At 42.6% G+C, this 26,877-nt stretch overlaps 1 protein-coding gene across 1 annotated transcript in view; it reads left to right on the top strand.

Moving 5' to 3' along the window:
* PGM2L1 (phosphoglucomutase 2 like 1) overlaps positions 1-25,104 on the top strand; it is a 29,906-nt gene extending 4,802 nt beyond the window's left edge. Inside the window, exons 2-14 of the mRNA XM_027660016.1 lie at positions 3,727-3,894; positions 8,744-8,850; positions 10,414-10,498; positions 11,122-11,205; positions 12,861-13,054; positions 13,684-13,873; positions 14,084-14,181; positions 14,906-15,089; positions 16,582-16,675; positions 17,763-17,892; positions 19,452-19,641; positions 19,961-20,094; positions 21,114-25,104. Coding sequence (XP_027515817.1) covers positions 3,727-3,894; positions 8,744-8,850; positions 10,414-10,498; positions 11,122-11,205; positions 12,861-13,054; positions 13,684-13,873; positions 14,084-14,181; positions 14,906-15,089; positions 16,582-16,675; positions 17,763-17,892; positions 19,452-19,641; positions 19,961-20,094; positions 21,114-21,216 — 1,761 coding nt within the window. The 3' untranslated portion in view covers positions 21,217-25,104. The remainder of the gene's footprint in view (positions 1-3,726; positions 3,895-8,743; positions 8,851-10,413; positions 10,499-11,121; positions 11,206-12,860; positions 13,055-13,683; positions 13,874-14,083; positions 14,182-14,905; positions 15,090-16,581; positions 16,676-17,762; positions 17,893-19,451; positions 19,642-19,960; positions 20,095-21,113) is intronic.
* The last annotated feature ends 1,773 nt before the right edge of the window (positions 25,105-26,877 follow it).

Genomic DNA, 26,877 nt, shown 5'->3' with positions numbered 1-26,877 from the left:
GGCCCCTCTATCCCTCCCTGTCCCTTTTCTGGCCCCAGCAGGGCATGGTCAGGTACCACGAGCTCCTCCCAGGGCCCTCCTGCCCCTGACCCCTTATCTGCCACCTCCTTGCACAGGCAAGGGCAGGACCCCCTGTGCTCTGGGAGCAGGAGGGATGGCATCTGTTGGCTCTTGATTGCTGCCTTGTCCTCCCACTGACCTTTATAGGTGTATCTTTATAGATATATATCATTTTTATTTATTCAGATTTTTAATTTTTAATATATTTTATATATTTTTATATATATATATTTAATACTCTTGGGCATATGGTGTGATTCTTGGGGATGATCCTGTGCAGGGCCAGGGGTTGGACTTGATGATCCTTGTGGGTCCCTTCCAACTCAACAGATTCTGTGATATAAATATTATAAATATCTACATATATAATATAATATTTTAATATATTTATATCTTATATCTACACATATTTATATTATAATTTTATGTGTTTATACATTCATATATAGATATATACATATTTATACATTCATTTATGTTTACTTGTATATTGTTTGCATATTTACATGTATTTTTATATACATTTATAGTTACACATACCTGTAGCTACTTGTAGATGCCTTTATATATTTATACATATATATTGATATATATGATATATAAATATATACACATACGTATAAATATTGGTATTACTTAGATCAATATATATAGAACTATACATACTTAAAAATAGTTTTATCTACTGCTATGTATATTTCTGTTTGTGTATTCTCTTATATTTGTATTTATAATGTGTGTGTGCAGGGGGTGGGTCCCTGTGCTGTGGGGGCTCTGGGCAGGTTCTTGGGAAGCTATATGGCAGCAGAGCCTCCCTCTTCCCTTCTCTTTTCCCCTTTGGAAGCCTGGTCCCTGTGGACTCCAAGGACCCTGCTCTCTGCCAAATGCTTTTTCCACCGGTAAAAAATCCTTGGAAAACCAGTAGCAGTGTGGGACTCAGGGCTTTGAAGGGTCTGTGTCTCCCAAAAAACCTGTTTACTCTTCAGACCACTCAATCCATGAGAATTTAAATTGCTTTGTTGGAGCCACTGGGGATTCAGGGGTATCTTAGAGCATTGCTTTTTTATTTTTAAGGAATAACTATTTTTGTATCCAACAGCCTAGTTTATTTTTGCTTAAGACAGGAAGATCTAGGTTGTTGGTTTGTTTGTTTTTTTTTTTTAAGGATATTAAAAGTCATCCAAGGATTGGAGTCTAAAATCTCTAAGGAACTTCTTTTGCTTACCCAAGTAACAGGAGAAGAGGGAATGGCCTCAAGTTGTGCCGGGGAGGTTTATGTTGGATATTAGGGGAAATTTCTTCCACAAAAGGGTTGCCCTGCCCAGGGCAGGGGTAGAGTCCCTATCCCTGGAGGGATTTAAAAGCTGTGTGGATGTGGCACTTGGGGACATGGGGCAGTGGAGGCCTTGGTTGTCCATGGTTGGACTCTGTCATCTTAGAGAGCTTTTCCAGCCTGAGTGATTCCATCAGCTATTGCACTCAGAAAAATGAACCCTCATAAAAGCCACTGAGACCTTCAGTTTTATGACTTGATTTCATAACTGCAAAGCAAACCAGCAAAAAATCCTGCTTTGTTTGTTTTTTTTTTTTCTCCTCGGATTTGCAGTCGGGTTAAATGTCAGCAGTGGAAGCTGTTCTCAAAATTCCCAGGGTGCTAAATGCTGCTCATACCCAGGCAGGATGTTGCAAGAAACTAAGCCAGTGGGCTTTGAAACTCCAACCTGGAATAAAAAAGACAAGCTGGGAAGAGTAAAAGCAGTAGGGATTGTGCCAGGTTGGGATAACCTGTCTGGAGGTCAGGCTTCCAATGCTACTGAATGTGTAACCCAGAGCATGACACTTATCATCAGCGCATCTGAATTTATGCCAAATCTTGTAAAATGCCCTCTTTCTGTTGGCCCAGGAGTTTCAGAGATCATCTATGGAAAGATTGGAGGTTTTCACTTGTCATTTTATTTTTTTCCTTTTCTTTTTATCAAACTTTAGCTTAACTGAGGAAATTAAAATGTTATTTGGGTGCTATTTTGGCTGGCTCATTTTTATTCCTTAGGAAATAAATGGAATAGCTTCACTCAAAAATGCTTTTTAATCTATTTGTAAAATAAAGCTTTGTGCTTTATTGCTTCAGGGAGGTCTTGCCTCAGTTTTGCAAAGCTCCATAAAACCTGCAATGTGCAGTTTTTATTCTGTTTTTACAGGGAAGCAGTGCAGCGTATCCTGAAAAGCTATCAAAGATCCTGTGTAATTTAATAACCTGATTTTAAAGCAAAACCATGTAATAATGATAGTGTGAAATGAGGTTTTTTGTTACTTAGACTCTTTTCAGGTCAGTCACTTGTTTTCTGGTTGGCTGCCTGTAAGCAGCTAAAAGAGAAACCTTCACTCCTGTGGTTCAATATTTGTTGTGCCCCATTGTTTTGGTTTCTTTTTAGACCTGGCTTTAGCTGTGTTGCTAACAGTGTTTTGCTTTAGTTGCTGAGCCATCCAAGAGCAAGGACAATAATGGCTTTTAAGGCACAAAGGAATGAAGATTTATCTTAAATTCACATATCTGGTGTTCAGAATCTGTTACCAAGCTGCAGAAATAATTTCAGATTTTTCAACAAACTTTACTGTGTGTTTTTTCTCCTGGTGAGTGTGTGCAGCTCCTATCTCTGTGCTTTTCCTAGCATTTTCCCAAGCCTCCTGAAGAAGTTCCCCCTCTCTGTGCAGAGCTGTGTGTCCTGGTGCTGCTGGAGCTGGCTGACCTCTACTTTAAATGTCAGAGGTGCTTCACTCTTGCCCTGCAGATTCCATTTGCCTTTTTTAACCCTTCCTTGGGACCCTGCTTTGGAGAAGCACTTGTGCCACCTGTGTCTTATACTTCTGGAGTCAATTTTTTTCCAGCTGTGTATCTATTACTTCCTCCTACACTGTGTGTGTAGGATCTGGGAAGTGTCTTGTCTGACCTGGGTGTGGGTTTTCTGGTGATCGAGTGAGTTCAATATTGCTTTAATAACTATGGAGAACAAATAGTTGGGTGTGTACAATGTGCAGTTTGTACACTTGGAAGTTTTTAGCTGTTATGGAAGTTTAGGAAAAGCCTGAATGAACAGAGGGATCACTGGATAAGAATCCATCCTGTGTAGAGCGGAATGGGGCTTGGAGCAATTGTGGTCTGGTGGAAGGTGTCCCTGCCCGTGGCACAAGGCTGGAAATGGATGATGCTGAAATTCCCTCCCAGCCCAAACAATCCTGTAATACCATGATTTTACTGTGCCTCTTCACAGACCTTTCCTGTGGGTGGGGAGGAAGGAAACATTGCTCTGCAGCTCAGATTTGTCTGTCTTCCAGCAGCACAGATGAAAGATTGAATTGCGTTACCCGCCTTGGAAAAACCGGTTCCAAAGTCTCTGTGCTCGCCACTCACAGGCTTTGTGTAGCTGGAAGGTCTATTAGTGACCAGACAAACATATCAGTTTCCAGAGCAAGAGCTCCGGAATCTTTTATTAATAAGGATGAGATGGGAAAGGGAATGTGATAATGAGTTGAGTGAAGGCCAGTTGGTGCACAGGTATTTTATACGATAGGAAGAACTTGCACTTGGAATTACCTAAAACTAAGAAGTGCATATAGTTCAGTTCCTGATTTCAAGCACTAAATGAAGGCCTTAATCTTCTTTTGCAGAATCAGAAAACAAAGGAACAGATTGAGAGCTTGTTGCAGGATGGGAAGCACAAGGAGCTGCGGGATCGTCTGTGCTGCCGGCTGAGCTTCGGCACCGCCGGGCTCCGCTCGGCCATGGGAGCAGGATTCTGCTACATCAACGACCTCACAGTGATCCAGTCAACACAGGTGAGCTGGACATGTGATGGGAGAGGGCTCAGTGGCTTCTCAGGAAGGGTTTGGTCCCAGTGTCCCACTGGAACACAAGCAGAGGCTGGAATACAGCAGCTGTTCAACAGCTGGGTGGTAGCATGTGAAGTGTTAAGTGCTGAAAGGGAATTAAGTAGCTTGAGGAAGTTTAACTGCATATTCTAGGAGGCAGTTCTAATCGCTTCCACTGGAATTTGGCCAGTAGTTAGTCTGCTAAACTGCTCTGTAGTTGGAAATCATTAGTTGTCATATTTTAAAAAGCTAAATGAAAAAGCAACAAGAAAAGCCCAAAAAGCAAAGCCACCCCCAAACAAACCTTGTCTTTCATTTTTATCCCCAGTTGTGAATAACCACACAAAAATAGCAGATTTTACTGAGCAAATACAGAGGAATTAAGATGAAAAAGCAAAGTAGGCTGACTGAAGGTCTGTATTTGGAATTGTTTAGCTTTTGGGGAATCTTTCCAATATTACTGGTTATGCTTCCCACCAACTGGGTTAGATAGTTGTTGGTTAAGTGGCCTGGTGTTACTGTAGCTCTGCATGTGGCTGTTTCTACTCTTTTAAAGTAGACAAGAAAGTAATTTAAGATATGAACTTTAAAGGTCTCAAACTACAAATCTAGTGTTACATGTTGGATTGGAGGTGTTGGTGATTCCTAATTTATCGGCGATTTAATATTTGTGCATTGGGTTACAGATATCATGGAATTTTTTTTCCGGGAAAACATTGTCATGTGATCTCTTTGAGGACTAGTTCTTTGAATTTTGGAGTAGAGTATTTTGGGATGGACTTCTTGATTTGAACAGATGGGGAGATCTTGGAACTCAGACACAGCTCTTACCTAGGGTTAAACCAAGACGCTGCCCTTTTGATAGTTGTTAGTGTTGTTGGGAAAGGTCTGTGCTCGTGGGGTAGAGCTCTGTCCAGGGAGGCTTCGGCTCTAATTCCTGCTCTTCTGCCAGGGGTCAGGCTCTGCTTGGTGCTGGTGCAAAAGAACTGGTGCATGGAGTTGAAGATCTGGATATAGAGTCAGCTGTGGAGTCGTGACTGGTATCATTGCCACGGGGGGTAGAGTGGTGGGAGAGACTCCTCACTGCCCTGAACTGTGGTTTAGATTCTTTTGAAGAGCTGTTTCAGTTGATTTACAACCAGAAGGTCCTGCCAAACTCATCTGCCATTCAGAAATGCTCTAATACTACGAACAAAACTTACTGCTGTGGCCCAGGCGGTCCCTGTGGATGCAGTGGGAACAAACTGAAGAGATTAAGGAAAAAAAAAGCAGTTTAAAAACTATTATTTTGTCACCAGTGGTGGAATGGTTAAAAGTAGCTGGGCTGATTTAAACAAGTTCACTTTTCTTTGAAGCAGAGTAAACCTCTTACTCATGCAGAGGAAGTTTGTAAGAGTCCTTTTACTCCTTGGCCTGTGCAGCCTGTTGGATTTGGAGCTTGTGGTGCCTTTGTGCTCCTGGGCTCCCGGGAGCGTGGCTGAGTGTGGCTCTGCTGACTGATCCACATTCTTGGCAGAAAGGGAAAAGTTTCCCTTTGCCTGGCAGGGAGTGGGAGGGCAAGCTCAGTTTCATGGGAATTACTGGTTTTTTGAGAGCAGCAGACTGGGTTTGTGTCTGTTCACTCCCTCTGTAGAGCTGTTATTTTTAGTTGTTTATTGAAGCCAGATATCAAGTTAGGAAAAGCAGCCTCTGGGAAGTGGATTAGAACTTGTTTTTGAAGTAAACTGTGTAGGGTTTAGTCTTTATTTGAGCGCTCTGTGTCAGAAATTTAATAGCAGGAACAGTTTTGCTGAACTTAGTTTGAAAATGGGCAGCCCTATCTCTCTGTATTTGTCATTACCTGGGACAGGGATAAATGGCCAAACAGCAGACTTGAGTATAATTAACATTTCCTTCAATTAAAAGAAACTGTAGTGAATTCACACCTTTAATCATATGCTGTGCCCTTCATTTGATGTTGATTTGATTATACTGATATTATGAAAAGTCAGGTCCAGGAAGGTACAGAATATCCAGCAGCTGTTTTGGACTCTCCTGAAAACTGTAGGTACATAACCTGCATGTAAAGCCCTAATTTTCCTGCTCAAGTATTGCTTCTTTTGTGCTTTTTAATCATGTCCAGATGGTTTTATTAATGGGTAAGAAACCTGTCACTGGCTTCCACAGTGACAAAACCACCTTTGCACAAGGAGATTCCTGTTGCTGTAAAAGCAAACCTAAGGGTAATAGTTGAAAAACTGTGAATACAGGATTTCATGAAGCTCTTGGTAACTCTCTTGATTTCACCAAGCAGAAATCTTTTCATCTCATTGACAGCATCACTTTTCCCTCACTTCTTTTGCACTTGAGCATAAGGGACTGGGCTTGCAAGAGGATTAATTAAAACATGGCTGTAGATGCACACCTGTTGTTTTGCATGGATTTTATATCTGGAAATCACCTGAACTGTGCAGTGGGATGGGGAATTGTGATACTCCAGTGAATTTTGGTTTAGATCTGAGGGGGTTACACACTTGTGTGTCTCTATCACCACAAGATGCACATGGTTCTCATTTAGAAATATTAGGAACTTAATAACAAGGGACACTGTCAAAACCTGAGTCTTGTTAAAAGGAAACAGATTCTTTACACTGAGAAACTTATTCAAGAGAGGACTTATCCCCAGAGGTATTGGAGTTACTCAGTGCCCTCAGGGAAAGGGAGGATGGTGTGAACTCCAGCAGAGGGTTCAAACAGTGGAGAGACTCTACACTCCCTCTCACTGACATTTACTTATTTACTTTTATTTCCTGCAGCTTTAATAGACGTATTTGGATAGTAAACTAGTCCAGTAGGACTGGGTTAACTTTAACTGTGGGATCTCTGGCTGAGCTTAAGGGATTTTGTTAATTTTAAGCAAACTGCTCCTTGGCAGAAAGTAAAGACATTCCTGGGTTTATTCACATGGAATCTTTGATTCCTGTCGAACAGAGAAGCTGGTTTAAGAGGATTTCCTAGGAAAAATCTTACCTCGGCCTTGAGAGTGTTACCTGGATTGTGGTGGCACCAAATAGCTGCCAAAAATGCTTGGGCAGAAATCCCGGGGATGAGAAAATACAGAAGATCTAATCTGCTGAAAAGAACAGCACAGGCTATTCCTTTACAGCAAAAACAAATCCATTCCTCTGTGTTCGAGGAATGAGGGAATGGAAAGCTGGGAGCAGCGTGGGGGTGTGGGCCTGAGAGCCAAAAACTGAAATGAGCTCTGGGGTGGTTGTTGGGAAGTAAGGAATAGGTGAGGAGCACATTGGATGTGCAGAATCCTTGAGGTGCCCAGACTTGCTAGAAAGTTCCAGGGAAAACCCCTGGGGGGTTGATGTGAAATAGAAACCATGTGCAGCAGCTTTCCGTCTGTCCAGAGTGGTTTGTAATGCACTGACTGTGGACAGGAGTATTAATTGTTCTGTCTCAACTCTGTCTGTGCTGCTTCTGAATACTTTATATGCCCTTGTTTGCTGTTTCTAACTAGGACCGGTTTGTCTAAAATCCTGTTTCTTCCATAAATTGTCTTTTTATGCAGTTCTTGATGTTTGAGGGACTAGTTCAGACAAAATTCTGCAGGTGTGCTCTGACATCCAGGTACTGGGAGTCTAAACAAGGGATCTGTTGATAAGAAATCTGCTGTTTATTTCTCTACATGTTATTCAGTGTGTTCAACTCAAATTTAAACACGTTTTCCCCGTTCTTCTGTGTGACTTGGGCTGGTGGTTGTGCCACAGCACACCCTCCAGTCCTGTCACTATTCAAAAATTTTATTTCTTTTAAAGTTTTTTATCTTTAAAATAAAGCTTTTCTCTCTGTGAATCTCTCAACATCTGCAGCTGAAGCAATTCTCCAAAGAGATGCCAGTACTCCTTTGGTCATGCTTTGAAATGCATCTTTTTAGAGTCCAGGGAAGGGAACGGAGCTGGGGAACGGTCTGGAGCACCAGGAGCAGCTGAGGGAGAGTCAGATCCAGATAAAAACATCTCAAAGAATTGCATTTAATACTGGTGGTGGTGGGGGGGAAATCTGTTGAATTCTAGTACGAAACACCCTCACTGCTACCAAGAGACAACTTGTACCCTGTGAAAGGCAGTGTTTTTAGGGTTAAGTTCCCAGTGCTGCTGTCTGACTGTAGTGAACTGTAGCCTCTGGAAACTTCCATGTAACAATAGTGCTTCCATCTTTTTATCTAAAACTGCTGATCTGCCCTGGGTTGTTTCCGTGATGGATCTCCAGAGAGACTCTAACTGGGAGGTGAATGGATGTTGAGACCACAGGGGAGGTGAAACTGGAGCACAAGATCTTTAAAAGTCCCTTCCAGTGCAAACCATTCCATGATTTTTAAGGCAAATTTAGGACTAACACTTTGGAAACAGTGTTGAAAAGCTGTCTTGACTTGTGCTGTGAGCTCAAGAATAAAGACCAGACTGGCACAAACCTTATATTGGTTGAGTGGATGGACTCCCAAAAAATGGATTTTTTTTTTTTGTCAATTGAGCCTTTAAGAACATAATTTGAATAAATAAAAACACAGTATGAATTGAAAACAAGTGTTTGCTGCCTGAGGATTTACTGTTGTACCACTTTTATTTCCCACAGCTGTTTCTCTGGTTGCTTTCTTTCAGTGAACACTGGGGAAAAATCACTGCTGCTCTTGTGAATATCATTATTGAGGTTTTTGAGCTGTATTTTGCCTACTGACATTATCCATCTTCTGTGAAAGATCATTTTTAATGTTTTTGTGCTAATTCTTATTTTTCCCTTTGTTTGGTTTTTTTTTTTCTCTTTCCAGGGGATCTACAAGTATCTTGAGAGGAATTTTTCAGACTTTAAGCAGAGAGGCTTTGTTGTTGGATATGACACACGAGGTCAGGTCACCAGCAACTGCAGCAGTAAGAAGTATGAGTATTGATTACATTTGCAAGACTAGAAATGAAATTGTGGCTTTGAATGCTTTCTGTTCTGTCAACATTTTTTGTGATGAACTGGGCACTCTCTTCCCCCTTCTTTAGTCCATTTAAATAGTAGTGAAGAGAGGCTGGAAATAAATTCTTTATAGTATAGTACCAGTTTGCCAGAAATGTGGAGTGTAAGGCTGCTCACTCCAAAGAATTTACGAGTGTAAGTGCACAAGAACATGAGGCAGATGTTGAAGTTGATAAACCTGGAGAAAAATTTGAATATGAAGGTAAATTCAGAATATTAACATTTAGCTTGAAATCAATAAGTGTTAATGTGCTTCTAACACTGTCATTCTTTTGTATTTTGCACCTGATTTAAGCTTGTTTGGGGGGAAAAAAAATTCCACCTGCAGCCTCCTGTAATCCAGTGTATTTTCACTTTGGGAATATTTGACCAGGAATGCTTAAAACTTAAATTTCAGTGATGTCAAATTGTGCCCTTTGTAACAAAATGGGAGAGAACTTTCTGAGTTCTATGAGGAATCTTAATCCCTTGTTATTCCAGGAGCAAAAAACATGTGATAATAGCATTCCTTACAAAAACCCAACCTAATTAGTTAGCTAATTAGTATTTAGGTAATGAGTAGTTAGTTACAGCAATTAACTACAATAATTAACAAAGTTGTTTCTCTTTTTTAATATTATCTTTGTCACCACTGCATATTTTGGGGATGTAAAAGTTCTTGGTATGACAGAGCACAGAGTGTAGTTAGTGACTGTCTTCCAAGAGTTTCTCCTTTCCCTGGAACTGAACCTCTCCTTTCCCTTGGGCCTCTGTGTGTGGCCCGTTATTCACCAGGCTTTGGCTTAAGGGGGTTTAAACTCACCTGTTATAGTGCTTGCAAATCCAAATTGTGAAGGTTTATGCACAGCTTAAAAATGGGGAAGTGTAAGAATAACATTCCTTTTTAGCCACACAAACCCTGGAATTCAAACCTGTCCAAGGATCAGTTCTCAACTGCATGTTTCTTTTGTCCCCTTGGGGTGACACACAGTGACAGCGGTGCTGAAATCAAACTGAACCTCCCTAGAAAGGGGGTTTCCAATGGGAGCAATGCTTTTCCAGCACTTTTTCCAGCTTACAGTAAAGGCAAGGTTTAAAACCATGGGTGCTGTTCCTATTTCTAAACATTTTGGAATAGGAGTTGCTTTGCAGATGGATATTTTAGGAATAGGTTTCATGGATATTGTCTGAAACTGCTGAACAAGCATTGTGTGGGATACAAAATCCTTTTCCAAACCTGCTGTTGCAGACATCTGGTCCTTCAGACTTTCTGGGAAGTTGATTCTCTCCTTGACTGAAGGACAAGTGTCCCTCCAGTAGGTTCTGTGTCTTTGTGTTCGGTATCACCGGTTTATTTGGGTGATAGACTGAAGATAAGCCAAAAAGCAATGGAGGGATTGGAGAAACAATTGTCTGGAGGTGACAGGAATGCCATCAGGTTACTGCATTGCTGTGGGGAGTTGGATTAACTGAATATTTTGGTTTTCCTGTTGTTAGGCTTGCAAAACTCACTGCAGCAGTGCTGCTGGCCAAAGATGTCCCTGTGTACTTCTTCTCTACCTATGTCCCCACACCCTTTGTGGTGAGTCACCTTCTCTTCCATATTTGAGTTTACTAAAAACGTGAACCAGCAGTTTGCCTCCTAAATTGTTATTTAAATGGAAAAATAGAGGCTGTTCAGTGTACTTGGCCCTTCAAGGAGGCTGTAAAAATATCACTGAATTCTTCTGTGCCTCTGCTTTTAATATCTCAGAAACAGAGCTGTCTCTTCTAGTCACAGCAGCTTTTCCTTGCAGGGTTTTAAAATCCTCGTTTAAAACACCTCAAGGTGTGGATCTTGTTTTGAGGCGAGGACTGAAATGCTGGGAATACCTTTAATTTGTTTTTAAGCCTTTTGGTGAATTCCTTCTTTCTGCTTCAGCCTGTTTCTCTGAAGTGCTCATGTAGTCTGAGTATAGATTTTTAGTTGGCCAGTTAACTATTGCATTTATGTAACTGATAAAAAGAATGTTTTCATGCAACAGAATAGGACAAGCTTTTGTTACTGGCTACAGGAGACAGTGATGAGTGTTCACTTATACATTTTCCGGATAAGCTGGTGCAACATGAAAAGCCACTTCTGTAGCATCCTGTTGCATAACTGTCCTAATATGATGTGTGTGGCAGAACTCTTGGGTAAATGGACATTTCTGGGTTTCTTTGTAGCCCTATGCTGTGCAGCAGCTCGGAGCTGTGGCTGGAGTGATGATCACAGCATCCCACAACAGGAAGGAGGACAATGGATACAAGGTAAAAGCTTCTGAAGTTCCAGTATTCCCATTTTGGCTTGTTGTGGAACCACAGGATGGTTTGGGTTGGAAAAGACCTTGAAGATCATCTCATTCCAACCCCTGCCATGGGCAGGGACACCTTCCCCTTAGACCAGGTTCCAGCCTGGCTTTGGACACTTCCAGGGATCCAGGGGCAGCCACAGCTTCTCTGGGCAGTCTGTGCCAGGGCTTCCCCACCCTCAGCATAAAGAGGCTTTCTTGGGAGCACACGTGGGTGTACATTAGAAGATAAATTATTTCAAATAATTTATCCTTCTATAACCTGAATTACTGTCCTGCAGTGAGAACATGAGACCACACTGGCTGTGTGTGGTGAGCAAAATCTGTCGTGATGTTTCCTGGAGCCTGATCAGCAGCTGAAGAAATGCTTCAGCAATTTGTGTTCACTTCTTAGAAGTAAAAAGTTAGTTTAAAACTAAGCTAGAACTGAGGTGAATTAGTGCACACAGTGTGACTGTGCTGAAGATGGGAACAGTTTAAAAGTTGACTAATAAAACTTAATGTGCTGTTCCCTGTCAGGGTGTTTGTCTGGGTGTTGGAGGTGTGGGTGATGTCACTTCAAAAGCTGGGGGCAGCAATACCCTCCACAACAGCAAGTGCTGCTCATGCACTATTGTAACACAGTATTTAATTTCTAAACTTTATAGAGTCTGAACTAAACTCTCAAGTTTAACTAAGCTGAGTGCTCCAGAAGCTTCATAACAGGTCAGTGAGTGATGGCAAAGTTGGGAAAGCCAATCCTCCTGTGCACAGGAAGAACTCTTGCACTTGTCTTCCCTGGAACAAGTTGTTAAGTACTGCACCAGCCCTTGCTTTTGCTCAGAATAAGGAAAGAAGCCACATCAGTTTTCCAGGTGCTTCATTTCTCAAGAAGCTTTTATGTGTATGTCTGGTACACAGCACTTTTGTCAGGATACTGTGGGTTTTCCTGGTCTTTTGCAACAACTGTTTTATCTTTCACAATTTCTTCTGTGAATTCAGCAGGTTCTGGACAATTTGAACCAAATGTGACAAACTGACAAGAAAACAGAGGCAGATTCTCTGAGCAGAAAGTCTGCACTGTGAACTCAGCCAAGTGTGGGAAAACTGGCATCTAAATAATTCTTCAGCAAAGACTCTCATAGTTCAGGGTTTGATAGTGTTCCCAGCTGAAAGATTACAGTTGTTCAGCTATGGAAAAACACATACCTCGGCACTCTGCTTGTCTCTTCTGCTCTGGGTTAAAAAGCAAGTCGTGTTTCTTTTACCAAAGGAATGCTAGACCATGGAGAAGGTGACATTTTTCTTACACTTTGTACAACAGTCTCAGGTGTAAATGCCCAGCTCTGGTTTCTCACCTCCTGATATTTCAGTCATAATAGTTAAATACCAGCTTTGTTTTTTAAAACAGGTGGTTTTGCTGGGTGGTTTTATCATTATAGAACTGAAATCATGAATTCAAAAGTTCATTTTAAGTGTTTCCAAATGGCTTTCGGGAATCAAACCAGTCAGATGCTGAATTTTATATATCATTTGAAAAAGCAGAAAATATGTGAAGTCCTACAGTTAAAGTAATTTATCAAATTAATAATCTTTTGTAAATAAACTATCTTGTTTTCCTTCAACTTCCATCAGGTTTATTGGGAAAATGGAGCACAGATCACTTCTCCTCATGACAAAGAAATTATAAAATGTATAGAAGAGTGTGTTGAACCGTGGAATGGCTCTTGGAATGAAAATCTAGTGGACACCAGTCCCCTTAGGCAGGATCCTCTGAAGAAAATATGTGACTGCTACATGGAGGACCTGAAAAAGATCTGTTATCATAGGTATTGTATAAAGCAAAATGTGCTTAAATTATGTTTTTAAGTAAGCTCTGGGCTATATGTGGGAAAACCGACTGCAGACAGACTTCAGTGTATTCTCTGTCAGTAAATTAGTAAAATCACCATCCTTAGGGTTAAACCATTTTGCTGAAGATAAAACTAAAACTATTTCATACAAAGGAATATGCTCAAAGAGTCCTGAATAAAATGCAGAAATTCAGAGTAAAGGTGTGGTCTAGGTGTATGAAATAGAGGTGAGGAAATTCAAGTTTAAGTGAGGCAGAAAACAAGACTAAAAGGAGGAGGATGAATGACAGATGGAGTAGAACCAGAGTAACATCTTTAAGGTGGTGGAGGAACTTGAGTTTGATGTAGAAATCAGCAGTTCATTCTTGGGAGACTTTAATCCAATTCAGCAGAAGGTAAATGCTTCATTTTCCAGGGGAAGCTTTAAACCAACAATTTCTAGTGAAAGTCCAAATAAGCACTTTTCACTCCTTCCATCTTTGAAATTAATGCAGAGGGCAGCAGAGTAATATACACAGTGGGGCTGCATTTTCTTTTGCTGTCCCTCATGGAAATAGTCCTGTTAAATGACCAAAATCTTATGGAAGTTTTGTTTTCCTCTTCAGGGAGCTAAACGTGCAAACGAGTTTGAAGTTTGTTCACACCTCTTTCCATGGAGTTGGACATGACTACGTGCAGTTGGCTTTCAAAGCCTTTGGCTTCCAGCCACCCATTCCAGTACCTGAACAAAAAGATCCAGACCCAGACTTCTCCACTGTCAAATGCCCCAATCCTGAAGAGGGCGAGTCTGTGCTGGTATTTTTGTTTTTACTTCATCGGATTTCTGGGGGAGGGGGAGAAAAACAAAATGGGGAAGGGGACTGGGAGAACCTGGCTTTCAACTGTATTGATACAGTGGGAAATCCATTATGGGATTTTTCTTTCATTGTGTTAGATGTAAGTAGGAAGGCTGTGGTTATTTGCCCTTATTTTATTTTTACATTTTTTACCCCCTCCTCCCATCAGGATTTGTCACTGAGGCTTGCAGAGAAAGAAAATGCTAAAGTAGTAGTAGCCACTGATCCAGATGCAGATAGACTGGCAGTGGCAGAACAGAAGGAAAAGTAAGTGATGGGACCTTTTATCTCTTTCTTTCCTTTATGGCTTAGCTATTTGGATGTTTTTCCTCCTAGTTACATATTTTGGTGTAGCTCAAACTGCATCTTGAATAAAATCAGTTAATAACTCTAAAATTAGATTAAATACTTACTGGTGTAAATGGCCAGATGAAGCTCAACTGAAAACTGAGTAGTTAGTAAAGGCAGTAAAATCTCCTTGTTAACTGTTTTTTCATTTATATTGGGCAAACCTGCCTTGGCACAGTTAAGTGTTGTGGGCTTTTTGTTGGGGGGTGAGGTTTTTTTGTTTTCCCTGCTTATCCGTATTGAATAGAAGTTATTTTTTTTCCACTAACAGGCCCCAATTCTGCCCGTGTAAGTAAGAGTTGTGCAGGTATTGCCTGACTGCAGTGTATAGATGGCATAGACTGCTCTGTATGAATCAGTTCTAGCCTGCTCTGCTGCTGGTGGATAAATCCAGAAGAGCTGAGCTGTGCTAAGGCTCACAGTGAGGATACTCTGTGGTATCTTTGCTGACAGAATCCTCTGGGCTTGTAAATCCTTAGGATGTGATGTGTGGAGTCCTGTTGGTCCGGTGGCTTTGTCTAGAGCAGCTTGTCAGTGGTGTGCTCAGATCCCTGTTGTCCCAGTGGCTGCAGAAAACCTCTTCCCACTGAGTGGATCCTCCTGGGAAACCTGGGAGAGCTCTTACATCTCCCTCTGTTCTCTGCAGTGGCTGCTGGAAGGTGTTCACTGGCAATGAGCTGGCGGCTCTGTTCGGGTGGTGGATGTTTTCCCGCTGGAAGGAGAACTGCTCCCAAGATGCTGATGTGAGGAATGTTTACATGTTGGCCACCACAGTCTCCTCAAAAATTTTGAGAGCAATTGCCCTTAAAGAGGGGTTTCACTTTGAGGTAAGCCTGGGTTCTGTGGATGTCTTGGCAGGGTAAGATCTGATTGCCACATTCCCTGTCTAAACCCCACCTGTGATTTCGTGACATAAGAACTAAATGACTTCCACTCTTTTTTTGCTTGGAATTTTGGTGCATTTCAACCTACAGAGAATGTTTTTACCCAGACAAGCCTGATTTCATCTGCTGCAGCATCCTTAGTGCATGTCACAGTTTGCAGACTGTGAGATCAACTTAAGCAAAGCTGCATTAACAGGCAATACAGATTAACACCTAAATTACAGATAAATGCCTTTGCCATGGTTATTTTCCTAGAGAGAAATTCTTCTGTGTGAGGATGAAAGCTTGTGCAACGTGCTGTGTTCACTACAAAATGCTGATGGATTTTTAATAAGCATTTTGAGGTCACACAGTGTTCCTTCAGGTCCCAGTAGGGTTTTTAATTGGGTTTTACTTCAAGTTGTGACAGACAGGAACTCTTACATTCAGATCTTTAATGTAACTTCATTAAGAACTTGCTAAAAAAGAAAATGGATACCCCACAGAATGACAGTTTGTTTTAGTTCCTGCATTCAAGGATTAAGTCTGATTTCTGAGGCTGTTGGATCTTTGCCAGAAGAGGAGCAAGTGCCTTGAAGCTTAGCACAAACATACAGAAGTCCAGGTCTTGTTTAATCCATGTCTTAATTAGAGCTATGTGCTATAGGAATAAATATTTTGGCAAACAACGAGGAATTTAAAATTGAAAGCAACTGTGAAAACCATTTTGAGTGACTGGCCAGATAAGCTTAATCAGGGTGAATCTCAGTTCCTTGTAGTGGATTTCATTATCTCAGTAAAATACTGGTCTTTTTTCTGGAAAGGGACATATTTGACTGGGGGCCCCTTAGTCTCCTGTAAAAACTTCCCCTCTTTGTACTTTTCTTTCTCGTCAAGACTGTTTCTAGGCTTTTTGACTGCTTTTGAGTGACTTACCAAAAAAAAACAGTGCTTTTCCTTCCCATCACCTGAAATGGTTGTTTATATTTCTGTAGCTTTTCCTTTTGAATAACTTTGTCTCATCTAATAAGCACCACAGAAGATGTGACCTCAGAGAACCACAGTCTCTCAAACATGTTTACTCCTTGATTTGATACTCATGTCCTAGTTGAGTATCCACTAGGAAAATGCTATCCAGCAACTCTTTGCCTTAAATTCATAATGTAAACTGAAGTGATTACCTGTCTGCTGTTTCTTTGCTGTCTCTATTCTTTTTGTCAATTAATTAGGTTTAAATTTAGGGAAATTACTTCAAGAAAATCAGAAAAATGTCTTTAAGCTTTAGCATTTTGACTGCAGCAGACTTTCCCATTGACCCTAAAATTCACAATATGGTTTTTTTTCCTTTGTGTGTTTTTTGAGTCTGAAGTGAAGGAATAGTGGCTTTACCTTCTTTGACTTGAAACTTAATTGAAAATGGGTTTTTCTGAAGCACTGGTTTTTTTTCCTGTTTTAGGAAACACTCCCTGGTTTCAAATGGATTGGAAGCAGAGTAAAAAATCTCCTGGATAATGGGAAAGAAGTTCTCTTTGCATTCGAGGAGTCTATTGGTAGGCTTGTTAATATCCTTGTAAAATGTTGAGAACTGGGGGGAGAGGGGGAGTGTGATTAGAAAGCACTGACCTTAGTTATGAAACAAATCACTCAAAAAGTACTTCATTTTTTTCCTTGTAGTTACTGGTACTGATAGTTTGCTCTCCTCAAATCAACTTGCCAACTACTATAGTAAATTACTTACATATGACCCTCTTATTCTGGTGTTGTGCTTTGGATACAAACATGTTCTTCTATAGCTTGAAAGTCCTGAGATTCCAAAGCCAAACTCCAGTTGTTTTGTGGCTTCTTAGCTGAGACAAAGCACAGGATCTGTTCTTAATCAGTTTAATACCTTACAGGTCCTCTCAGTGAGGACTTATTACCAGTGGCCATGTGGAAGTGGGCGGTGACTTGTGCCACCCATCACACCAGTTCTTTTGGGAGCTGTATCCATCCCCTCCCTCAGAACAGCGTGTGAGGGATCCAGCTGTGGCAGGAATAGCATTAGATAGCTTATGGAGGTGTGTAAATGTTCCTGCTGACCTTGCCTTGAGCACTTTGCTGATCTTCAGACACCACTTACCTGTAAAGAACTGTCTAGTGAACGTTTGCTGTAGGAGTTCTCCATTTCTTGGGATATATGGAAGCTTTCTGGGACAGTAGTTTCCCTCAGAATGTGGGGGCAAATAATTTCCCTCAGAATATCTGAAAATGAAGCACACACTGAAGGGGGGGTTGTCCCTGCCAGTTCTATTCCTAAAATTCAAGCTTTTAACCATAAGGAGTTAGGATCTTGCTGGTGCATCCCTTCAGGAAGAAGGAAGCTTTGTGGAGCACTGGTTCACGGCTGTATTTGTATTTGTTTAGCACTGCACTATGACAGAACTCCCCAGGGAGCAGATGTTATCAATCTGGAATTAATTGACTACAGCACAGATCTTTCCAGCCCTATAACCCCCAAGTTAATTAGATTTCCCCTGCATATGCAGTAATAAACCAACTTATGTGTACTGGCCAATTTTCTTTTACAGGATAAAAGGTTAAAACCTAATCAAGGAAATCAGTGTAATAATTTATCAATTTTTTTTTTTTTATTTCTAGGCTTTATGTGTGGCACATCAGTGTTGGATAAAGATGGTGTAAGTGCTGCTGTGGTCATTGCTGAAATGGCAACGTACCTAGAGGGCCAGAACCTCACACTGGCACAGAAACTTGTTGAGATATATGAAATGTGAGTTGTATTCTTCATTAGTATGTTCTACTTAACTATTTTAGAGTGGGAATAATCTAATAAATATTTTTAATGTGTCCTGAATATTTTCTCATTGTAAATTGGGGTTTTTGATGTATTATGGGTTACAGTCCATCACTAGTGCAGATCCCACTGTACCTAAAGGGGCTCCAGGAGAGCTGGGGAGGGACTCTGGACAAGGGATGGAGGGACAGGACAAGGGGGGAATGCCTTCCCACTGCCTGAGGGATAGTGGGAAGGAATTCTTGGCTGTGAGGGTGGGGAGGCCCTGGCACAGGTTGCCCAGGGAAACTGTGGGTGTCGCATCCTTGGAAGTGTCCAAGGCCAGGCTGGAGCAACCTGGGCTAGTGGAAGGTGTCCCTGCCTATGGCAGGGGGTGGAACTGAATGATCTTCAACATCCCTTCCAACCCAAACCACTCTGTATCTATGAATTTCTATGGATTCTGTGAATACCAAGGACTGAAGAGGCCTTTTCTATTGTATTTCTGCAATAAATAGTGAAATTTTGCATGTGGATCTACCAGGGCAAACTGGTTTTTGTAGCTTGATTCCTGCTGTGGTACTTCTCTTATGTTTGAATGGGAGTCATATCTTAGTTGTGGTCTCTTTAAACACTTCCCATTTCCCCTTGAACACGTGCTGGGAATTGTTTTATCCCATGCTGAGATCTGTAAGAGAGCAGAGGTGAAAGGAAGAGTGTGTGTACAACAGCTACAGACACAATCCCAACAATAAAATGAGGATCACGTATGTCAGAATTAAGCCAGGTACAGAGGTGAGCCCAGATCATCATCAGCAATTCCTGTGCTTTAACAGAACTTACACCACAGAGCAGTATCATGGATGTCATTCCTTTTCCTGCCAGCCCAGCAGGAAGACACTGTGGCCTTTAGAAACCTGGAGTGAGGAAGCACAAAGGATGATCAGCTTTTATCTCTCCATGGTACTCAGGGTTTTGCTCTGTCCTGTGCAAACTGTAGCCAAAACAACTCTGTGCAGGTGGATCAAAATGACAGGGATAACAAGCAGGATTCTTCTCCCAGTCACACCTGATTTTTAAGCTGTGGGGAAGGGTCTCTATAGGAGTAGAAGTGAGTGGAATATGATGAAGAACAACTTAAATTTCAGTGTGCAAATGTGGTGGCTGTTCCTAGTGAGCATTAGGTGTGATGGAATAATCAGCCACCTTCCTTATTGTAGCTGCCACATGGCTCTGGCAGTCAATTTTTGGTTGGGAGAATGACACTGGATATCCATTTTTGAGGGCCATCAAGGCTGCACTTACCCAAATGGTTGTCTTTTATTACTTTGGGGGCTGAAAACTTTGATTTAATTTAAAAATAGCTCAAGATGATCTGAGTAATGCAGCAAAATCTGCTTCGGAGTCCAAACATTTGCCTATAAATACCTGTTCCCACAGCTCTGAGAACTGAATTCTTTTTCTGTTGCTGCTTTTCCAACCAGGGGCTTTCTTTAGATACCAAATGTGCCAAAAACTTCTGAATCTTGTAACTGAAAATGTTCATCTGCTTGTAGGTATGGATATCACATATCCAAGACTTCCTATTTCTTGTGCTATGACCCTCCTACGATCAAAAGGATATTTGAGAGACTTCGGAACTTCGATGGCCCTCAGTCTTATCCCAAATGTTGTGGAAATTACAATATATTACATGTAAGAGATGTTACCACTGGCTATGACAGCAGCCAGCCAAACAAGAAATCGGTGAGTTGCGAAGTATTTCTGCACAGGAGGGTCTGGTTTTGAGGAAACTAAAAGGTAAAGAACAGCATGAACAAGGCAGAGATGCCCTGTGTCAGCTAAGATGGCAGAATAATTCCATCATCAGGCTGCTTAACATCATTACTGGGGGAGAAAACAGCTTAAATGTGAAATGTGTTGACTGTTCTGGTACAGCTATGAATGAACTTGATTAATTAATTGAACCTGATACCTGATGCTCTGGCAACTCTTAAGCTGCCCAGCAGGCTTTCAGATATTGGGGTTCCAGTGGGAGTAAAGAAGCTTCTTGTTGTTTTTGTAGGTGCTGCCAGTGAGCAAAAGCAGTCAGATGATCACCTTCACATTTCAGAACGGTTGTGTGGCCACCCTTCGGACCAGTGGGACAGAACCAAAGATCAAATACTATGCTGAGATGTGTGCCCTGCCTGAACAGAGGTCAGCAAACCTGAGCCTCAACTGACTCCCTGAGCCTCCTAAACTGCCCAGAGTGATGCACATTATGAGTGATGCTCATAAGGGATTTCCACTGTAGTGGATAAGAAAAAAAATACTGAGTTTTCAGCATCTGCTACAGTAGGCTTGTTTAGTTAATCCAGTTCCTCATTTACTTAGAATTAAAAAGTGATGAAGTTAAGAAATGACAGAAAATGGAAAAGACCTCTGGGACTGAATACAGCCTTTGACGTTGTCACCCATGTGCCATGTCCAGTCTTTTTTTTTTTTCTTAAGTTGTGCTGTTGCTGGCAAATGTTCTTAAAGCCAGGTAGTCTCCTATTTCCTTTGGGAATCTGTTGGGAGCTGGATCAGTTCTCTTTTGACAGTACCTGGATTGAGCTGCTTCCAGTGTGAGAGTGGGAAAACCATCTGGGTTATATTTATACCACTGAAATCAGGAGTGAGAATGAGGAGCTGAAGTTCAGTCCAGATGGTGAGGAGAAGCTTTTGGATTGGATCCCCAACATGAGTTGCAGGAGTCCTTGTTTTTAGACTTGTATCCCAGCATTTCTGTGGGGCAGAGAATTGAAAACAAAGGAGGCTTGGTTTGGTATTTATTTCTACATACTTGAATTCAGGGTGAGCGTTCATCTCACTGAATACTTGGTCAGATTTAGGTGGTCAGTGGATAGTGAGGGGTAGATTGTGAAGAGGGCACAACCTGTGCCAGGGCCTCACCACCTTATTATTGCTGTATTCATTAAAACTAATTAAAGAGAAAAATAAGGGCCACTAGAGGGCTCTGAGCACCATCTTTAAGTGTTCTGTCCAATCCAAATCAGTCTGATTCCATGATAATTCCTCTCAAAAAGGAGCAGGTTGGAGTCTCTACATGTTTTATGCTGATAGGAAACACAGCAGAGTAAATCCATCCCCTTCAGGTCTTGCTGTTTATTTATTTAAATAGCTCCCCGGTGTTCCCCAAAGCTTTGACATGGCCTTGTTGTTCCTTTTTCCAGTGACAGGAGTGTGCTGGAAGAAGAACTTCAGAAGCTGATTGAGGCTCTGATTGAGAACTTCCTTGAGCCTGACAAGAACGGGCTGACCTGGCGCTCGGCGTAGGCCTGTCCTGGGTGTTCCCAGGAGCCTCCACGTGGAACAAAGGGCCCAAGAACAGGATCAGTTCCAAATGTTTGTGTGTGTCTTGTGTGTTAAACAGCTGCATTTTTGTTCTGTAAAGAAGCAGCATTCTTTTGTCAGGCTTTTCACCAAAGTCTGGGCTAGAAAAAGGGGAGGAAGTCAGAGAAAACAGTGGAATTAATTGTTATAATTTTCCATCCTTTTGACCAAAAGGTTAATTAACCCACACCAATGCAAATGAACTGCCCTAATGTGTTTAAGGCAGGTGATCTTAGCCACTGGATCTTGTCTTAAATTCACTCCAGGTACTTAAAATACATTTTCTTTGTGTGAAAAGCTTTAAAAGTCAGGTAGAATGATCACTCCAGACTGACACGAATCCTGCTGCTTCCTCTCAGCTCTGTGTGACCCTTGGAACAGGTCTGTGCTTCCAAAAACATGGAAGTAGAGCTCAGCATTTCTTGCTTAGGCCGATTGTTGACATTTTTCAGCTGCTTAATTAATTCTTCTGTTGGTGAAGGTATTCTTGGTGCATTTTCTGTGTCTGTCTTAAAAAACTTGGCAGTGAAACAATAGTGGCAACACCTGCAGTTCTGCTTTGGGGTTGGAATTGTGTGGTGCCTTTCCAAGGCTTCCAGAGGAGCAGGAATTGGTCATTACTTAGTTAAATTGCCCATTCTGACTCATAGGCTTTGTAGCTCTTTTTTGTCCCACCTCCCTCAAGAGTCTTAAGGTTTTTTGGTTTTTCTGTGTTCATTAAGTTTTTCTGTACTCAGTCAGTGACTTTTTTGGTTTTTCTGACCTGTTTGTGTTTAAAAAAAAAAAAGTGGAGGTGAGACACTGACACAGTTACTAAGTCATGATTTTTTTTTTCCATGTCTTGTCAGCTAATTTGTTTGAATAGCACTTTGTAAATACTGTTATTCTTTCTCTCTTAGGGCAAATATTTAACAACTTCTCATTATCTGTTTTCTGAGTAGAAAGTGATACAGCTAATCACATTTCCAAAAAAAAATAAGCCAATGCACAAGTTCTCCTGCAGAGATGTGGTACTTCAGAAGATCAAAGCCACACTTTGGCACAGGAGAGCTGGTTCTGGGCATCTCCCTGTTATCACTGACAGGAAGTAAATAAAAAGTAGATAAAACCCAGCACTGAATTGTTGTGTTGAAAGTGATGTGAGAAGAACCCAAGATGTACTTCAATTCAAGCTGTTATTTGCCACTATTGTTAACTCTCCAGATTTGTCCTCCATCTGATTTTACCCTTCCAGCTGGATGGCACAGGGTGGGTTTGTGTGTACTGCCTCTCCATGGCTTTAAAGAGCCCCTTGATTTGGGTTTTTCCTGCACTATATCCATGGAGAAGTATTTTGATGTATATGAATGTACATGTGCCACAGAAGGTCTGTGTTGCACAAATTCTGACCTGTCACTATTTATTTATTTTTTATTTTAAGAGAAAGTATCTCCAAATTGTTCTGCCATTGAGTGAAATGTATCTAATGCCAAAAAACTGCCTTTTTTTTGTTCTTTTAATTGTACATTTGATTGATGTGGGGTGGAAACAGGTAAATCAGAGTATGCTTATGTTGTTGTATAGTTCTAGGTAGGTCTAGAAGGTGTGCAGGCACTTCTGATGCTGCTTTGCCTTCAGTTTTCCCAAAAAAGGTGCAGATCTGCACCGAATTTGCAGGAACTCTTTGCCATTCCTGCCTTTGGCAGCAGATTAAACCCTGAAGCATTGAGGATTTTGTTCTCCTGGTGGTACAGAAGAGAACAAGTGACTTGGGACATAACTTTGAACAAAGGCTGTAAAAAGCATAGTCTGTGTGTGTGTGCTGTTATTGTAGCAGTTCTGTCTTGTGAGTGATGTTTGTGCTCCTACAAAGAGCAGGAATCTGCCATTTCCCAGAGATCTGCTTTGCGTCAGTAGCCAAGTGTTATAAATGAAGACAATCTGGGTTTTTGAATAAGCATTGTTAGAAGTTGATATAACTGTTCATAGTCTGAATATCTTTAATTAAATGAAAAAACCCAGATGTGGGTGTTGTGTATCTGGGATTCTTCCCATGGATGGGTTTGGCAGTGAGTTGTAGCTGTTAGTGATGCTTTTGGGATGACAGCAACAGGCACAACGTGTTGAATGTACTTTAAGGGTAGAATAACTATTTGCTCTTTTAAAACTGCTGCTACTGTTGTTCTCCTACTGTATTGGAACTGTTGGATATATTTATACTGTTCCATTTGTAGAACTCCTTTACTTCCTTCTGATCTCGCATCCCTTACCTCTGTTACTGTGAAGGACTGGAATTCTCTTGTTTCTCTGCCTTGTAACTTTGTTATGCATCATGTTAGAGTTCATCTGGCTCCTGCACAACCTTCTTTCAGTTGTTCAGCTGTTGTTTTTTTTCCTGCTTCTCAGATAAGAACAAAGGTTTTTCTGACTTGAGTAGGGAGGAGGTCACAGATCAAAGGACATGCTGGGTGTTGTTCACAAGGTGCTTCCAGGTAAAATACACCTTTTTAAAGGTTGGACATTGACTTAAACTGCAATCACAGGGCCAGTGAGTTGGGTTTAGTGTTTGAAAAACCCAGAGGGCTTGGGTTTGCCTTTTCGGTTCTGATGTGACAGGTTTAATCTCTGTGGCAAAGCTGTGTTTCCCTGGGTCTGGGACACGAGCTTTCCAAGTTTGGGGGACTTGCCAGGCAAGGCTGAATGTCAGTAAGACACAGCTTGTAGCTGGATTTCTTTTTCTAGTTGTGAAACACCATCCAGTGTGTGGCTTAAATAGTTTCAAGGGCTGCCCATGTCTCTCCTGCATCTCTAAAGGATGATTCCTGCCAGGGCATGAGGGAATCATGAACTCTGGCATGAGAGAGAAGGAGGGAATGTGTTTAACAGGGAAAGGTGGGCTGGAAACCTCCAGCACCAGGCTGGCTGTGGCCCAAAGGAGCAGAGTAGCACCCACTTGGTGTTGGGGTTCTGAGCCAGGTCTGCTTCCCTTGCATTCCCAGCAGGATGTGACTCAGAGGAGCTGGGACTTCCTTGGGCTGTGGAAGAACTGGGATGTTGCCTGAGGAGCTACTAATTTCCCTCAGCTCTTCCTTCTAAGGAGGGGCCATGCACTTTTGTTGTCCACAGGGTGGGTCAAGACATGAAACCCTCTGTGGCTGAGGTCAAGGGGAGTTGCCCACACTCTGCCCATGGCTCCCTTCCCTGCCCTCACTGATCCGAAGGTGTTGCTGTCCCAGGTTGGTGGTTACCTGCACGTTGACATTCCTGGTGTTATTCCCTGATTTATCTGTGCTCAGGTAGCACTTTGTGTGCCCTCTCTGCCAGGCTCCTGAAGGATTAGGGATTTCAACTCCTGTTTTGTTAAAGACTGTGTTTGTGAAATTCTGGGAGCATTGATGGAGAAGCCACAAGGTGGAGTGAGGCAGGTGGAATGTGTGTGCTGCTTTAGGAAGCACCTGGATGTTCCCTTTGATTTTAAAACTCATATTGTTACCACTTTGTCTTTTCCCCCACTTTTTGTCCTCTTGTCTCCCTGACTGAGAGGGGACTCTGCATGGTGACACCTGAGTGGTCCCAGCCCAGCTTGATTCCCAGAACATTTGCCAGCCCCCTGCTCAAGAGTAGCTCTGTTCAAGGTGATTGAAGTATCTGAAGTTGCATTGTTTCCCTTACCTGGAATCTTGGGGAGTTCTGGATCTGTGCTCCCGTTTACCCAGTGTCTGTTCAGTAAAACTTGGGCATATTACAAAATAGAGTGAGAATTTGCACTTTTCTGAAGAGTTTGTGTATTGCTATGTGGATTTAGCTGAATGAAGTGTTAAAAATAATAAAATGTTCCCTTTGTAGTTGCAATCCTTCCTATTTCTTCCATCTTCTTTAGCCAAACACTGTTGCCCCAAAAGCTGGGCTGGGGGAATATCCATGTGGCACTTGGATATCTAAAGAATTTTAGGAGTGAAGTTGCTTCAGGAAAAAGCAGCAGCTTGGAAGGGAGCTGGCAAAGGGAGGGAAGAGGGTCTGTTTGAGGGAAAAGGGGATGGGGAGAGGAGCAGCCTGTCATGTGGGTGAGCTGGGGTGGGCACTGCAGGGGAGAGCAGGCCCATCCAAGGGTGGGACTGACCCCAAAGGGATTTTAGTTCCACATCCTGTCCCACCAGGGAACTGGGCAATTGGAGAGGGACCTGTCCAGTTCTATCCCCTGCCATGGGCTTCTTGCACTAGCCCAGGTTGCTCCAGCCTGGCCTTGGACACTTCCAGGGATCCAGGGGCAGCCACAGCTTCTCTGGGCAACCTGTGCCAGGGCCTCCCCACCCTCACAGGGAAGGATTTCTTCCCAATGTCCCCTCAAACCCTGCCATCTGGCAGTGGGAAGCCATTCCTCCTTGTCCTGGCACTCCAGGCCATTGTCCAAAGTCCCTCTCCAGCTTGCTTGGAGCCCCTTTAGGGCACTAGAAGGTGCTAGAAGCTCTCTCCGGCTTGGCTTTAGTATTTTAAGGTTAAGACACCGTGGAGGTTCATTGAAGGTAGTTCCTGAGGGCACAGCAGCACATCCAGGAAGGTTCTTGCATCCCTTTAGTGATGGCCACAGGCTTCATCCTGCATATCAGTGGTGGTTTTATCTCCTTTGTAAGGCTCTTCTTGGAGCCCTTCTCCTCCCAGCTCCCCAGAACTACTCCAAATTACCACCCACTGTCCTGTGCTGGGCAGGTCTCTAGGGAGAGACTTAACCCTACCCCTTCTGAGGGGTTGTGATGTCAGAAGACAGGGGAGGGACATGGAGATGGACAGGTTTGTTTGGGCTGGGGGTGAGGAGAGCAGCAGGACACATGGACAGAACAGGGCAGGGAATGGAGGACACAGGATGTGGCTGAGGCTCCACTGGGCTGTAGTTGCAGGAGCCAGCACTGGATGTCACCAGCAGCCCGTGCAGAGGGACACAGCCCTGGGGGTGCTGCCACTGGGCTTTGGGATTGGGGTGCAGAGCAGTGGGATATGCTTCAGCATAGAGAGGAGGACCCTGGCACCAGGTCCTGCTGCTTCCCTGCTGAACACGGACACCTCTCCCAGGAACAGTATGGCTGGGCTGGTGCAGCCTCCTCAGGGCCTGTGTGAGCAGTTTGGGGACCTGAAGGTTCCAGGGTCTTTCTGTGCTGCTGGCACAGTACCAAGACCTGGGGACATCAGCCTGGGAGTGCCAGGGCCGCTGGAAGCTCTGGAGTGCTGGCAGGCAGTGGTGCCTGGCTTCACAGTTAGGTCTTGTCAATTTAAATGTTAATTTAGTAACTAAATTAATTAATAATAACGTGCCAAGCCCAGCCTGTGTGGGCTGTCCCTTGGGCTCAGTTCCCTGGGGGCTTGTGGATAGGTCCTGGTTGACTCCACCTTGCCATGGGAGAATGAGGATAGTGCTGTGGGTGCTGGGCTGCTGGTGGTGTCAGGGCAGCAAGAAGGGATGAGGGTTGGTTGCCTCCTTTTGTGATGTTATTTGGGGAAGTTAAGGAATGGTTTCTGTGTGTATGGAGCTCCTGAAGTACCATCAGAGGGTTTGGGGTTGGAGTGGGACCGACATCCCCCAAAACGTGGTCCCTGGAGTCAATGGGAGTCAACTCCACTGTTTTCCAAAAG

This window comes from Corapipo altera, unplaced genomic scaffold (assembly GCF_003945725.1).
Source record: "Corapipo altera isolate COAL_440 unplaced genomic scaffold, ASM394572v1 74, whole genome shotgun sequence".
NCBI classification, from domain to species: domain Eukaryota; kingdom Metazoa; phylum Chordata; class Aves; order Passeriformes; family Pipridae; genus Corapipo; species Corapipo altera.
The sequence above is the reverse complement of the archived record's forward strand: the minus strand, read 5'-3'. Positions and strand labels throughout refer to the sequence as shown.